General features: G+C 29.7%; 1 protein-coding gene across 3 annotated transcripts; it reads left to right on the plus strand.

Annotated features, from left to right (window-relative positions):
• The first annotated feature begins 8,529 nt into the window (after positions 1 to 8,529).
• Positions 8,530 to 12,907, plus strand: LOC112521493 (WD repeat-containing protein 44). 3 transcript variants are annotated; one of them, XM_025130391.1, is made up of 8 exons: positions 8,530 to 8,799; positions 9,130 to 10,350; positions 10,443 to 10,533; positions 10,640 to 10,797; positions 10,894 to 10,945; positions 11,393 to 11,472; positions 11,568 to 11,661; positions 11,776 to 12,907. In XM_025130391.1, the coding sequence occupies exons 2-8, from the start codon at positions 9,223 to 9,225 to the stop codon at positions 12,309 to 12,311; spliced, it is 2,139 nt and encodes a 712-aa protein (XP_024986159.1). In that variant the 5' UTR covers positions 8,530 to 8,799; positions 9,130 to 9,222; the 3' UTR covers positions 12,312 to 12,907. The 3 variants fall into 3 exon arrangements, with proteins under 3 accessions (XP_024986159.1, XP_024986167.1, XP_024986174.1); XM_025130399.1 differs by having other exon boundaries at positions 8,530 to 8,792; XM_025130406.1 differs by having other exon boundaries at positions 8,530 to 8,789.
• Positions 12,908 to 16,513: the final 3,606 nt, after the last annotated feature.

Genomic DNA, 16,513 nt, shown 5'->3' on the forward strand with positions numbered 1-16,513 from the left:
ATATCCTTGCATTAATATTTTAATTTAAAATTGGCAAAATTATAAATTTCCTAATTTATCTATTGATTTGTGGTTAATATTGGTTCTCACAGTTACCACAAACTAATTAGTTCTCATTTGATTAAGCCCCTATATATATATATATATTTATTTATTTATATATGAATATATAAATACCCATAGAAATGAAATGAAGGTTTGTTTGGTGGAAATCCTTTGAAACAATTTCATTCTGCCTCCACTCCACTATCCCTTCATTCTTATCTTCTTGCTATCCTTTAACAAATACTCTTTACTTGTCTACATAAATTAGCTTTGCTTTTTTTTTTTCTTTCTTCTTCTTAAACCAATTAATTATTGTCCTTTTAACCAACTCCATACATAAATTACGACTTTAGTCCTTATATTTTGGAAATTATTGTTTTCGTATAATTATTATTGTTTTCTTAGCTTCGTCATTGGTTTACCATTAACTCCATAACAACAATAATATCACAAGGATGAAAACTTCTAAAGCATAATCATAAAAATAATATTTTTTAACAAACCATAATTCTAGTTTATTCTTATTTGTATTATTTCATTACTATATGAATGAATAAAATGCACTTGTAGCTTGTTTATTAAGCACTAATAAAAAAACATGTTTACCCAATAATCTTGATTTAAAGACTAAAAGTCTTATCCAGTCCACGAAACCGTTTTTCGATGATCATTCATAAACGGTTTATTAAGAACGGAAAGTGATTGGGCCACTTTAATTACATTATATTCCAATTGTTATGTATAAAATGAATCAAAACATTGAAAATCAAACAAAAGAAATTATAGGGAAATAAGTAATGAGACGTGGATGAGCATAAAATCATAATAAAACAAATTAATTTATTGTTTAAAAAAAAAGAAAAAAAAAAAAAAGGAAGGTAGAGTTGGTTAAGAATCCATAATATGTCGGCCACCAATCAACACACATCTCCTTCAATCATTTGTAGGGTCTAATTGCTTGCTTATGTATTTTTTAACTTAGTGTCCAAAAATACAAATTACTAATTAATAGATTAAATTTAAAAAAATAAAACAATGGTTAAAATTGAGTTTAGGCCACTCACAATCATAAAACTAAAGTTATCGACCACTTACTTTTTTGTCCCTTTGTTTTTTCTTCATTGCCGCCTTCTTACATCCATCCATGTAGTTTTTAAAAGAAACCATTTTTTCTTTTTTTAAATAATTAAGATACTCAATTGTTTTTTTTTTTTTTTTTTATAAATTCATTAAAAGTTTTTCATTTTAAATTATTAAACTTTTTTCTACTTTTACATTTTTAAAGTTGTTTTACCTACATTCTATTAATCCAAAAAAATTATATATAACCGACTAACAAAAGTTTGATGGATTGTTTACTAAAAAAAATGTTTTAAAGATTTTAATCATTTAAAATGAGAAATTTTTATAGTTTTTTTTATTAAAAAAATATTTCAAAAATTTAATTATTCAAAATAAAAAAGTTCAATGGTTCTTCATTTACAAAAAATTTAAGGACTAAACCATTTAATAAGGTAAAGTTGGCTGGATTTTTGGGTATATGTAAATGATATGTTATTTTATTATAATGAAATTGAGAACCGATCTAACTAAACCAACATCATAAACTATAGAAATGTATTTTTTTTTTAAATTAATCTAAAATTGTATAAAAATCAACAACATGACTAAAAATGGCTTCCTACTAAACCATACACGACTTCAATTTAAAACAATTGGTTATTAAATTAAGGATCCACAAAGATATGACACCTGATCCTTTATTCCATGAATTGAGTGGTTGATAATAATATAAGATTGTTTCGGGGAGGTGAAGGTGGTTGGATTACGCACCCTTTGACTATCATATTATATATATATATATATCGATTTTTTGTAGGTGAAGGTTTAAACAAGAACGAATTTATTTTATCAAGACATAAGAACATCCTCATAAATACACGTGAGGTGACTTGTATTGGTGGTGTGCCAAGTGCCCTACGAACTAGGTCGCACTAAAAGTCGTTTACATATCTAATTTAGTATCAAATATGATCAATTATAGTATCACATTAAGAACATGATTATCAAATGTGATTATACACGTAAGGGGTTCTAATTAATGGTGTACGGGTGACTTGGCCCACAAACCTAGGTTGATCCAAAGGTTGTATGCGTCTCTTATTTAACATTACATGTGATTGACTATGGTAAAAAGATGTTATGTCATTGTCCTCAAATAAAGATGTTCTTGTTTGAACTAGTAATCTCTTCTTAATTTGAACTAGCAACTAAGATCGCGCCAAAAATCATTTGCGTCTCTGATTTAGTATCACATGTGTATCATATGTGATGAAATAATAATATCGCATGTGATTGCCTATAGTAAAAAGGTGTTCTCGCATTCTCGTAAAATGAAGGTGTTCTCGTTTGAACTATTCTCTCTCTCTCTCTCTATATATATATATATATTATGTTTTAAAATTTTAGTAATAATGCATATTCATAGATGAAAAGAGTTTTGAATAAAATAGATGGTGGTTGGGTTAAAATTTTGATTTAATTTGGATAATGATGGTTTATGCGAGTGTCGGTAGTCTTGGGTCTTTGATTTTAATTAGTTCACCAACTATATATATATATATATATATATATATATATATATATATTCATTTTCAAATTTGTTTACCAACTATTTTAAACAATATAATAACACCACAACACACTTTGTTTTCCAACTTCATACCTATAACGTCACTTGTTTCATTAATTCCCAACACAAATTTGAACCTTCAATTTTTATTTCTTAAAATTCGCTTTATTTTCTATCAAGATTATATTTCGTTGTGTAATGTGATATTATTCGGTTCGTTTTATGAATTATACATGTAAAAGATGGAAAATTTGCATCAAGAATGAATATGCAAAAGGGAGATCATTAGTTCTAAATTTGAAAAGCAAGCATCACGATATGTTTTTTTAAAATGGGAATGCACGACAATTAACATGAAAAGCGAATGAAAGTTAACATAAAGAAGTAATTAATTTATGGTTGTCACCCGACAACATCCTAAAAATAAGGTGGTTGTATTTTGGATTTGGCATCCTAAGATTAAGACTTTGTCCTATTAATGTCTTCCCCCCCAAAAAAATAATACCAATAAAGGGGTGTTAGGATGCTTCAAATTAATCGGCTCCACAAATAGATCTAAGTACGAACATCATAAACTTTTATATTTAAAATACTAAAACAGTTTGACGTTTATATCTTTTTAATCACACGTGTTTGAACAAAAAAAGAAACAAATGCATTTAGTGGTGGGTGTCGATAATATGTTCTACGTATTGGTTAGAGTCTATGGAGAAAAAAAAAATAGTACATGTAAGTAGAGGGTGTATGAGCTCCCCTCAAAATATGATTTTTTTTGTTGTTGTGTAAAGTTCTGATTTTGTAAACCCAACTTTTTATTTAACAAGAGGGTGTTCAAATCTTTTATATGTATGTATAATATTTGAACTCTTCACGTAAGTCATGGGTGGTACAAAGTTGATCACATTCACATATTATTGATGATCAAATTCATATATTATTGATCTTCACGTAAATGTTGATCAAATTCCCATAATAGTAACTCGTATTGTTGATTTCATCCAACTAGATAATTTATGATACACGAAACGGTTGAAACTATGAAATTTATTAACTTGGTTTTAGGCCTTGACTAGATGTACATCTTTTCTTTAAATACAATCCCAAACAAAAACCATATGATATGTCAAAAATCGAACGTAGTTCAACAACAACAACAAAAACAAAGTTCATGTTCTCAAGCCAAAAGAAGTATGTTTCTTGATCTAATCTACAATCATAACCTTTGGAGAACAAATTTTCATTTATGTTATATGTTTTTTAGGTTTTAGTTATGTCGTCTATTCTTAACACATTTATTTGAATTTTACATCGATTAGATTTTGACCATTTCTCAATTAATATATGTATATATTAAAATCTATTTTTCCTTCTCGATGGTTTATTGAAAATTAATATAATATAATATAATTATGCATGTTCTCAATGTTAAAAAAAGTGGGGAATGTGAATTACTGAATAGTTTATTGATTAAAGAAAAGAAATGTAGATGCCTTCTTTTTACAATACTATTGCTTTTACATACATAATTCTATTATTTCTTGACTCTAATTTTCTGATAATAATATTTTTGCATGTATATATATGTATGTGTAATTGGATATTCATGTGAGAATAAAACTTAATTCCATAAGTATAAAGATGTGGATTCGTGATCGTTTTTAATCTCATTTTCATCCTATGAAATGAATTGTACTTCTCATAAGAATTGATTCGGTGCATCTTATTAGAGTTGTTCTTCAATTATGATTAATTCAATGATGAAAATCTTTTCTTATCTTTCTTACCATAACTTTCATTTTCATCGAAAATTCATACCCCGACCCTATAGTTGTATACCCTACATTTTTATTTTTGATAATTCTATCACAATTTTATTTTTATGATTTTTGAAAGGTTTTAGTTAGCAAGCGAGTTTTCGATTGATTATTAGTTTTATGAAGTGTTTTAAACGTGTTTATGTAGATCAAACATGGACTTTTAGGAAGCTGTATGGAGTAGTGTACATACATACATACATACATACATACATACATACATACATACATATATATATACATACATATATATATACATACATATATATATATATATACATATATATATATATATATATATATGTGGGTGTGTGTGTGTGTAAAATATAAACAACTTTTAGGAGTGAATTATTGATTTGGTCTTTATGGTGTTTAATTTGTTTTGCTCATGGTCCCTCTGACTAATGCCTCAGTTAACTCCGTTAAATCAAATGTTATTTTAGCATTTTTGCCTATACTTTTTGTTTTTTTATTATAAAAAGTAAAAAGAACATTTTGTTAGATTCAATATATATATACTTATAGACTTGGGATCATGTGAGACCAATAGTTTTTCGTGAGACCCGTAAGACCAATTATCAACTCTTGGATTAAATCTACAATCGTCAGATCTGAACATTCATAAACACCACGAGACTTCTCAATAATTACAAACTTGCCACCGTGCAACTTTAGACCATTAGATCATATGTTTATAAAGTTGATCAATGAACATAAATTGGTCTTACGGGTCTCACGTGAACCCAACCCTATACTTATATATATATATATATATATATATATATATATATATAAGTTCATTTATGGGAAACTGATTAGCTTGTGGTAACCGTGAGATTCTATGTGAACCACTCGTTTGAGATTTAAAAGGGTAATATAGTAAATTCTGTTTTTGACAACTGATCAAAATATTTAATTAAAATTAGTTACATGGTATATCAATTACCTAATATAATCGTATTTTAAAGACGTTTGTGAATCAACGTATATCATAGTGATAACCGTTCACAATGTATTTTATTTGTTTTATGAAATGTATCATAGTGTGCATTATTGTTATTTTCATTGTTTTACAAAAAAAGTATCACATTGTATATCTTGTAGGTATATCTGGGTATCACATTGAATATCGTGTATAGGTATCACAGTATGTACCTTGTGTTCACATAAGGTTAATGAAATAAGGTTTGTCGAATAAGATTCGTTGGAGAGAGAAAAATATCTGCCGGAAAGAGAAAAAAGGAGAGATGAGATAAAATATTTATAAAATCCCTAAAATGCTCTTAATTAATATTATAAGTTAACATTACCAAAATTATTAATTTTTTTTAATTTAACCTTTGATTATAGTTGAGATTGAATCTTACGGTAAAACAGTTCTCATTTGATTAGACTCCTATATATACATACACGCGATTAATTATATATAATGATATCAAATAAAAAAATAAAAAAAATATTTTATGATCTAATTTATTTAAATTAAAAAAACTAATGATATTAAATACGATTTGGTTTTGGCTGTTTGGACATGAAAACTTGGTTGCAATTTATATAAGAATATATTCAATTTTAAGCTACAAAGAGAATAATATGAATGAATCTTTCATTTGATTGAAATCTAAATAATGGATTTTGATTCTTTGAATGGAAAATATATGAGGCCTTAATTATTATTTTTACGATGATAAAGTTGGAGTTTATTTCTTAATGATTTTCAATAATTTGGTGTTAAAGTATCGATAATAAACTTGTTTATTGTAATGATAGAAAAAGAAATCATCAATTTTTTAACTTAAACAAATCAAATCATAAAATTTTATCTTATTTTATTTGTTCTAAGTAAATAAGATATGGTTTTTATAATTTAATTTGTTTAAATTAAAGTTATACATGTATGTACATATTTGTGTATATAGGATAAGACACAAAAAATATATTATAGTGACCTCAATAAAAGAAAAATCAAAATAGAGGGACTAAATTTATAATTGACTCATTTTTTATTTAATAAATAAAAGTAAAAGTAGAATGAAAAGACAAAAAAGAAAGCACAGAAATAATTAACGATGGATTAACTTTAAACAAGACATGTTTTTGACAAATGCGATAATTGTCTGTACGAATCACTTCATCTCTTCTAAATTTAATGATTTGGTCGGCTGCCTCATCAACAATTTAAGTTTAATAATTTCTCACTTTCCCTTTTTTTTTTCTTAATTTCATTTTTCATTTTCTAATTCATCCAAACCAACATCAACCTTGTTTACGTCTATACCTTGCAAAGTTTATGGTAAAAAAACACCTTATCATCAACCTTGTTTTTTTTCAATTAAATGATAGTTTTAAATGGAAACATCCGTTTAGATTTAACGTGGGTTGTTAATTTCAAAAAAAAAAAAAAATATTTGTTTATGAAAATAATTTGTAAGAGAATTTTTGGCGAAAAATTACTTTTGACAGGATGTCCGTGACCTATAGACTATGGTGGTCCATTTGGGGATGTAAACAATGTGAAGGACGCAACCTCATCTCTTGTTATGCTCCCAATTCTCGCCCCTACCTTTTAATCCTTGACAATAATGATATAGTTCAAAATAAAAAGAAAAATAATGTTTTTTTAACTTTACTGATTTAATTTTCCGTATCTAGATCTAGCGGTCCTCTACCCATATGTTAGAAGAATGATTCTTTTCGGCCAATGATATCGAAAATGTTTGTTTATGAACAAAACAACTGTTATTGCTTTTCCACTATAAATACCAAAGGGTTTTCTACCTTTTAGTAAGTACCATTTGAGAAGAAACTTGAGAGGTTTTTTTTTTTTTTTTTATCATATCTTTCGATAAATATTGTTGGGAGTTAACGGTTATGTTGGATCACTTGAACATAAGGTATGTATTTATTAATAGTTATCACTTATCCATTTGAAGTTATGAACTTTTCTATAGCAATGATTGCGTAAAACAATCCGCATTTTTCTGTAGCGAATCAAAGTGTTAAGATTACAAGAAGAAAATACATTTGATAAATTAATGAAACGATTTTAAATGATAGTTTGTCTAAGCTGTTTCTATTTTTATAGGCAAGTTAGTTTTGATGTATAAAAATTAGAGTTTTCGTGAACAAACATGTTGGAAAGATACAAGAGATAAGGACCAAAAATAGATTATTTTGGAGGAGTGGACATTTCAAGAAAATAATTTATTTATTTATTTAGAAATAAGAAGAGGTTATTTTAAAATGAGAATTACTTGATTAAGTGAAATAATGGAGGAAAGAATTAGTCTCAATGGCACAACGCATGTGGAATCGATTAATTAATTGGAATTCAAATTTATAAATAAAGAAATTATATTTGGGTTGGTATCAATTTTAAATGGTGAGTGCTTTTAACCCCTATTTAATGGTATTAAATCAGGACAAAATATGCATTAAATTGAAATATAATATTCTTCACTTGAGTATGGGTAAGACATTTAATAGGTAGAAAGTATTGTGTTAATATGCAGCAAATAAATTGAAAATATACATGAAATCTTTTGTAAAATTAAGAGATATATATATTGTGAATGAAAATGGCAAGAAATCTTGAGAAAAATGAATACAAGAATGTTGTGATTGAAAAAAAAGAAAAAAGAAAGAGGAATTAGGATGTTGAAAAGAAAATCGAAAGGTTGAAACTTTGATTGCGGCATTAAATGGAAACCGAAAAAGGCACAGAATTAATGCAACAGACGATGGAAATGGAGTGGTATTTTTACAGAGAGAAAAAAGGAGGAGGCGACGAAATTGTAGGGTATACAACCCACACCAGGAGCAGGCCATGGACACCCATAGCCATCATATTCATTTAGACATAGAGAAGACATTTACATTAACATTTACAGACACACCCCCTACGCTAGCTTCTACTTCCTCTCTCGTTTCTCGGTCCATTCCTTCACGAATATCAAGGTCCTTCTCATTTATTCTTTCTTCTTCCTTTCTTTTTTTTCTCTCTGTTACCCCAATTTCCCTCTTTCCCCCCTTTGGATTTAACTCCCTTCCCCTTTTTCCTTGCTTTCTTTTGTTTTCCTTAGCTTCAAACAGCAAGAGAAACAAAGGAAGGTATTTGGGTATCTGATTGATTGCAACAATTCTCTCTCTCTCTCTCTCTCTCTATGAATCCATCATTCTCTCCGATTTCTTTCATTCATCTTCATCTCACCATCAACAATTCTTTCTCCATCTAACGCATCTTCTTGATTGCATCAAAGCGCAAGTTTTCAATTTTTGATTCAGATATCGATGTTTACGTGGTATGAGGTATTCCCTGTCGTCATCATCATCTCCAAATGGGTTTTTAATACATGCTTCTTCGTGTTGGGTTTCGGTCATATTTGTACCCTGAATCCGGGTTCGATTATCAATGCAATATATGGATTTCTATACACTTGTTTTTGGTTTATCCACAACAGGTTCAATGGGCGTTGGATCTGGGGATCCATGACGGTTTTTTCGTTTTTTTAAATCTTGTCACTAATTTTTTTATTTTTAATCAATTGTTAGAATCAATATAATTGCCCTTATCGATCTGGGTTATCGTGATATCCCTTTTTTAAGCCTTTGATCTTATCTTTTTAATTATATGTTTAGGTATGTTACTTGGAGATGGAACAAGGCACATTGCCTAGGGCTTAAAAAGTTGGTTCCTTGAGGTGAGGTTTCATGGGTTGAACACAAGGAACCATGGTTAGCTTAAGCCAAGACGAAGAATATCGATTTTTTGATGCCCAAGATAGCATTGCATCAACGGCTACTGATTCAGTTTCTAAGTTTCATCAGACTCCTGTTTGTAAGCATGGTTTTAATGGTTTCCAATATGATTTTTGGGTTAAGACTCCAGCAAGTGTTCAAGATCGAAAAAATCAGTTTCTTAAATTTATGAGTTTAAGCTCAGATGATGAAATTACAGCAGATGATTCAGGCGATGATGATGATGTTTTGAAAGCAAGATTTAGTAATAGAATCATGGAGAATAGTGATGCTGTTTTGAGAAGCCCCATGTATGAAGAAATGTCTTCTAGTACATCCTCTGTTTCAAGTTTGTGTCAGGATGCTTCAGATTCGTCCAGAATGATGGTTTCCAAAGAGAATTTCATTTGCAGAGCTAATAATAATTCAAATGGCAGTACAGGATGCAGAGAAGAAGAAGAAGAAGCGGGAGGCAATTCATTGATCCGTATAGATAATGTTTCATCTCCATTGGTTCAGAAACTTGTAGAGAGACAAATCAAGGTTGCTGGCACGATGGCTAGGACGATGAACAGAGTAAAAAGTCAATGGTTGAGTAGATTACGGTCCATGACATGTGTTGTAGATAGGCAGGGGAGATGTGATGGTTTGAGCCCTGATGGTGCTGGTCAGGTTCACAGGACTAGGGTTCAAAGGGTCAGAGTTCGCCAAAGTAAGAAGAGGTTGAAGGAACTCTCGGCTGTGTTTACTGGTCAAGATATCCAGGCGCATCAAGGTTCAATCTTGACTATGAAATTTGGTCGTGATGGGCGTTATCTTGCTTCTGCCGGAGAGGATGGAGTTGTGCGAGTTTGGCAAGTTGTGGAAGATGATAGATCAAATGATATTGACATTCCTGATATTGACCCCTCTTGCATATATTTCACCGTGAATCAACTTTCCGAATTAGCTCCTATAATGGCTGAAAAACAGAAAATGAGTATGCTCAAGAGCCTAAGAAAAACTTCGGATTCAGCTTGTGTCATTGTTCCCCCAAAGGTGTTTCGGATATTGGAGAAGCCTGTACATGAGTTCCATGGACACAATGGCGAAATCTTGGATCTCTCATGGTCCAATGATAACGTGAGTATATCAGAAAATGATTTTATAAGGATTCTTTATCAAATTTTAATTCAAGTTACTCAGGTTTTCTTCTTATTTTGTTATCATTGCAGCGTCTTCTATCATCATCAGTCGATGAAACAGTGCGTCTGTGGAGAGTTGGGAGCGATCGATGCCTTAAAGTCTTTCCACACAGTAATTATGGTACGTGTATTTGCCTGGAATTGTGAGTCTTACTAATGAAAGCATAAAATCTTGATTAGTGGTAATACTGATGAAAGCATATGGTGTGTAATTGACAAAACTGCAGTGACATGTGTTCAGTTCAACCCTGTGGATGAAAGTTATTTCATAAGCGGGTCAATTGATGGAAAGGTTCGGATATGGTCCATTGGTTCTTCCCAGGTTGTGGATTGGACAGACATACGAGATATAATCACTGCTGTCACTTACAATCCTGATGGCAAGGTTTGGCAAAACATTTGTGTCAATTAATTCCAATCCAAGAAATGAAATCTCAAATATAATGATGGCTGAAAAAGTCTTCTTTCCCTTTTATTTTAGGGTGGAATTATTGGATCCATGACGGGCTGTTGTCGGTTTTTCTGTTTGTCAGGTAACATCATTTTGACCGTATGCCATACTATCTTCATCTGTGAAAATTTTAGCGCGCCCTGTTTGGAACAAATCTCATGGTTCGGTCTAAAATACTGATGAATATTGACAATATAATCAGCAGAATATTTGAAATTCTCCAAAGAAAAGGAAATATTGTCAAATGGAAGTTATTACAATTCTTATGGATGGAATAATATGTGTTGTTTCTAATTCTTCAATGGCTTAGTTTTACCAGTATATCATTGTTTTAGAAATATATGGCTTGGCTTTCGATCAATCATGATCATTTACAGTTTGGGGTTTAGTAGGCTGTAAGGTTCTTTTCACTCTGTGCTATGCATCTTGATGTCGTTTTATTCATTGCATCTATCAATAGTTTCAAAATTATGGCTACACAGTTGAATCTTGTGGGGGCCTGAAAAGATCTGTTCTTTTCTTGGAACAGATAATCATTTCCAACTGGAAGCCTCGGTCTGCTTAAATAGTAAAAAGAAGTCGCCTTGCAAGAGGATTATTGGCTTTCAGGTTGGTACTTGGTATGTAAACATGATTATTTTTAGTCTTTTCCCCTCACATTTCATGCTCTAATTCTGGCTTCACTTTCTTTATCTTATCTGTAGTTCTGTCCACAAGATCCAAGCAAAGTGATGGTGACTTGTGCTGATTCCCACATCAGAATTCTTCATGGGATCAATGTCATTGGGAAATACAAGGGTATTTATATAATCATCTGCTGTTTCTCTGTTATCAAATCATTGGTGTTTTTGATTGCTTATGTACTATATAACCAATTGCTGTTTATGCTTTTGTATTTGTTCATATAACTAGGCCAAAGAAATGCTGGAAACCAGTTCTGTGCATCGTTCACCTCAGATGGGAAACACATTGTTTCAGCATGTGAGGATTCTAATGTTTATATTTGGAACTGCCGCAACCAGAAGGAACCTTCGGTTTATCAACAAAAGACAGTTAGGTCATTCGAGTGCTTCTCGAGTGACGCCTCAGTTGTGTTACCTTGGTCTGGCCTGAAAGTTAGTACAAGCTCAGGAAATGGTTGGAACTTAGAAGAGGGTTTGCCCAACTCATTGCCCTTTTCTTCACCTAGTTATTTCTCTCTAGGTCAGGAGTTCTTTTTAGAATCGATTCCAAAAGGATCTGCAACTTGGCCTGAAGAGAAGCTTCCCACTTCCAGTCCACCTCCTCCAGGTGTTTCATCTCCATTGTGTAAATCCGAATACAAATTCTTCAAATCTTCGTGCCAGAGCTCGGCCAGTAGTCATGCATGGGGTCTGGTTATTGTTACAGCAGGGTGGGATGGGCATATCAGATCATTCTTGAACTATGGGTTACCAGTAACCCTTTAATTTGAGATATATGTATATGAACAGAAGAGAAGAGGAGACACACCATTAAATTGGATGGATGGATGGATGGATGATGAAGAAGAGCTAGAGGTGAGGCTGCCGTATCTTGATTGGGGGGGTTGGGTTGGGTTGGGGCAAGAAAGAAAAATGGTAATGTGGTGGGGTCAAATGAAGATGGTGCATATCTGGGTGGGGCTGGGATGAAGCTCTTCCATTTGTTGTTGAAAAATGGGATGGGTGAGAGTGTTAATGAGTTGATTTGGGGGTAAGGTTAGTATCCATTTATGGTGTTTTGGGGAGTTATGATTGATCGAGTTTTGTCTGCCATTTTTTTGTACAACCTGGAAGTGGGGTCAAAACTTAATTGGGCAGCTAGCTTTTTTCTTTTTTCTTTTTAATTTTAATTTTAATTTTATATTTTTGATGCCAAAAGCAACCTCTTCTTGGGATATCCCTTGTTTTTTTTTTATCACACACACTGACCAAAGTCATATATTGTCTTAATTCAGTTGCTAACCAAGTTGGAAGGTGATGTTTTGGCTGACCCGCATCTACATCTAATATTTATACAAATTTGCCTTGTGCTTATTATTATCAATGTATATAAAGTTACCTCTTTGTTTTGGCTTCTTTGCTTTTTAATGTGAATAAACTTTTTTTAATGTTTACATCAAAAAATTCAAGATTTAGAATCAATATATCACCTTTTTAATGCTTACACTTGTATCAGTCGCCAATGTTGCTTCACCAAATCAGAAGATGGTGTGGTGAGTGACAATCGTCTCAACATTTGTCACTTGGGTTTCCATTTCCTCTGGATCCCTTTGAAACTCCGATTTCAAATTTCCCTCCTATCTTTCCTTTTCATAAATAAAACTCTTATCAGTTTCTTATGTCTCATTTGTTAAAATGTAAGACCATTTAGACTGTTCGTTTTTTCTAATTTTTTAGAAACACTTATGTATTATTGTTCTCATATCTGGTAAGAGGTAAATCGACCTCTTATTTGCCTCTTCAAACCTTCAACGACGATGTTTCTCAATCGATTAACCTTAATCAATCATTTCTCTCAATCGATCCTTACCAAATCAATCCTCACATCTCACAATTGATATATTTTGATAGGATTTAAATGTGATAAATACCATTCATGACATATTTTCATTTGAATGAATGCTAATCATATGATTTAGATGTAAATTTCGTAATGATGACGAATAAATTTATGAAATTTTGTATAATTTTATTTATAAATTCAACACAATAATTTTTTAATGGGTAAAATAGACGATTTAAACAAATTCAGACGTTTACAAAAAATAAACAGTCTTATTAATTCAAATTTCATACTTCAACACCACCTCTTATAAAACGGAAATAAAATAAGATTTTAGATTTCAACACTTTTTTAAAAAACAAAGACCACCTAAGTCGGTTTATCTAGAGAAATAATAACACCCTAAATTTTTTTAATTTTATATTTATGTGGTTGAAGTATTTTCTTATGATAACAGTTCCTAATTCTTCTTAGGCCTTGGGCTTAGCCCATATATTTTAATCAACCATCAAGAAGCCCATTACATCATCTGCAATTGCATTTCCCTTTGTCCAAAATCCAAATCATAGATATTATCCAACTTTAGTGTCTGCGTTTAATGATTAATTAATCCACTAATTTATTTTAATTAGGATAACACATTCTCTCTCTCTCTCTCTCTCTCTCTCTTGATGCATTAAGTCATGATCCTGTTAAGAGTATTTTTAAAAATGGACTTCTTGGAAGAAACAATAATTGATCCATTTGTTATTTGAAACTTTCTTTAAAATGAAAAAAAAAAAAAAAACCATGATATAGAGTATGAAAGTTCTTCAAATTTAGAGAATCCCAAAAAATTATCATGTGAAAGATTTTTTTATTATATATTCTCATCGTTAAAGTATTTAATGTTAAAAATTTACGAGGAAAAAAAACATTATTAACATGACACATGAATGTGATTAATCGTTTAATATATAACCTTAGAACATCTCTGACCGATCACATGGTAACTAAAAAAAAACTATAGCAACCAAAATTGAATCGTACGGTAAAACAACAAAAAATTTGCCCCTCGATGGAAGCGATTCAAAATTAAACTATCATGGAACTTTTCAAACCCTGCAAACACTAATGATATGTGATTATTAGTGTCCTTTTTTTATTTTAATGATATTTAATTGAATAGATTATGCTTTTTATTATAATAATCTATTTATAAATATTGTATCTAAATTTTTCCTAATAATAATAAAATATATTATTTTAATATGAGATTTATTAACTCGGTGTCAAAATATTGTAATTCAGTGTCACTACCTCCATTAGTAGCAACTTCTCAACTTGTAGAGAGGTCAAAATGTAAAAAATAAAATAAAATCTAAACATGGTTCGCAAGGATAAAGACCAAACATGTAGTTCCCAAATAGCCACAAAAGTATTTGGACACTTACAAATTTGGTTCCCGTACATGTGGACCATGCTTGTATTTGTGTTTTTTATATATATATTTTGACCATTTGTTATTTGAGGAGTTGCTACTTATAAATATAATGATATTTTTGAAATTTTGGAAGAAAAATGATTAATAAGTAAATGTATAAAGTTAAAAAGGTTATTTTAAGCAATTTTCCTTTTTAATATATAATAGTTTGACTTAATTTATACAAATAGTTTAATATATGACCTTAACCAAAAAAAAATAGTTACCGATTTTAAAAATAAAAAAAATCTCAAAGCTTAATGTAATTTATATGTGATTATATAGGTTAAGATGTACGTTCAAATGAGAATACTTCTATTATAGTACTCTTTATTTTATAAAAAACACAAGAACATCTTTATCACATGTGATAATAATGTAAGAGGACCTGGTAATATGCGAACAACATATTTTACGATCTAGGCCACGTCAAAGTTCGTCTACATCTTTGATTTAATATTACATGCAATAGATTATAGTATCACATCATAGACACCCTTATTATATGTGATAATACACGTAAATGGACATAGTAGTTTACAGACGACTTGGCTCGCAACATATGTCATACCAAAAATCGTCCGCAACTTTGATTTAATATCACATATGTATTTTTTTAAACAAAACAAAATAAAAATTGTTACTTTTTTTACAAACAAGATAGTTATCTAGAAAATAATATATTATATTTATTTAAGCAATATTTTATTGTAGAATATTTGATTTGCATGCATTTATAAGAAAATGTTAAAAGAAAATTTAAATGTTTTTTAATCGTAGTAATAAAAAGTGAAAATCATTAAAAATAAATTGAAATAGTTTTTTTTAGCAATGTCATCAAAATTATGTGTCATCCACATCACCTTATTTAAGACAAGGAAAAAAAAAGAGGTTAACCGGTTTAAATGATAACACGTTTCCCTTGCTATAATTTGGGTAGATTTTTCAAAGTACGATACTCTAATAAAATTAATTTAAAAATACATGATTGTAATAAGGAAAAATAAAAATATAATATTATAAAAGAAAATTTTATAAATAGCTTACTATTTCATGTATTTAAACTATTTTTAAATTTCTCTAAAATATGGAATCAAACACCAAAATTTCCAAAAAAGAAATTACAATAAGTGTAACATTACGAGATTAATTATATTTATTAAAATATTGAATAGTTTAATTGTGCTGATAAAATTTTAAATTAATATTATATAATATGATAATATAATTAACTTCCTCAATTAAAAAAAAAAGATTTCTCTCACTTAACAATCATTTTTAGAGAATTATTTGAGTTTGAAGATTTTTAAAGTTTCCATTTCTATTTTGACAAAAATTCTAAAGATCTGATAGAGTAAAAAAAAAAAAAAAGTTAAAATGTCTGAAGTCTTAGTTTTATATATATATATATATATATATATATACATATTTATTTATTTATTTATGAAGCAATAGGACTTTAAAATTTCAATTGTATATATGCTTACTATTGGTTTTCAATTAATTATTCATTGAGGTTCATGTTAAAAGGTGGGCCCCAAGTGCATTTTTAGATCTTAAATTTTTAGGTTAAAAAATTTGTAAGATTATTTTATAACAGGTGTGGTGAGTTTTTAAATTTGTGAAAAAGAAGTCAGCATATTTATATAGAGGAGCGATCTAAATCATGTAAATCAATCTTAT

The sequence above is a fragment of the Cynara cardunculus genome (genome assembly GCF_001531365.2).
Source record: "Cynara cardunculus var. scolymus isolate 2C chromosome LG 1, CcrdV1, whole genome shotgun sequence".
In the NCBI taxonomy this organism is placed as follows: Eukaryota; Viridiplantae; Streptophyta; class Magnoliopsida; order Asterales; family Asteraceae; genus Cynara; species Cynara cardunculus.

Coding starts and splice junctions, on each gene's coding strand:
- LOC112521493 (XM_025130391.1), top strand. CDS start 9,223: ATGGTTAGCTTAAGCCAAGACGAAGAATATCGATTTTTTGATGCCCAA. Junction 10,534..10,639: donor CTTTCCACACAGTAATTATG/GTACGTGTATTT, acceptor ACAAAACTGCAG/TGACATGTGTTCAGTTCAAC. Junction 10,946..11,392: donor TCGGTTTTTCTGTTTGTCAG/GTAACATCATTT, acceptor TTCTTGGAACAG/ATAATCATTTCCAACTGGAA.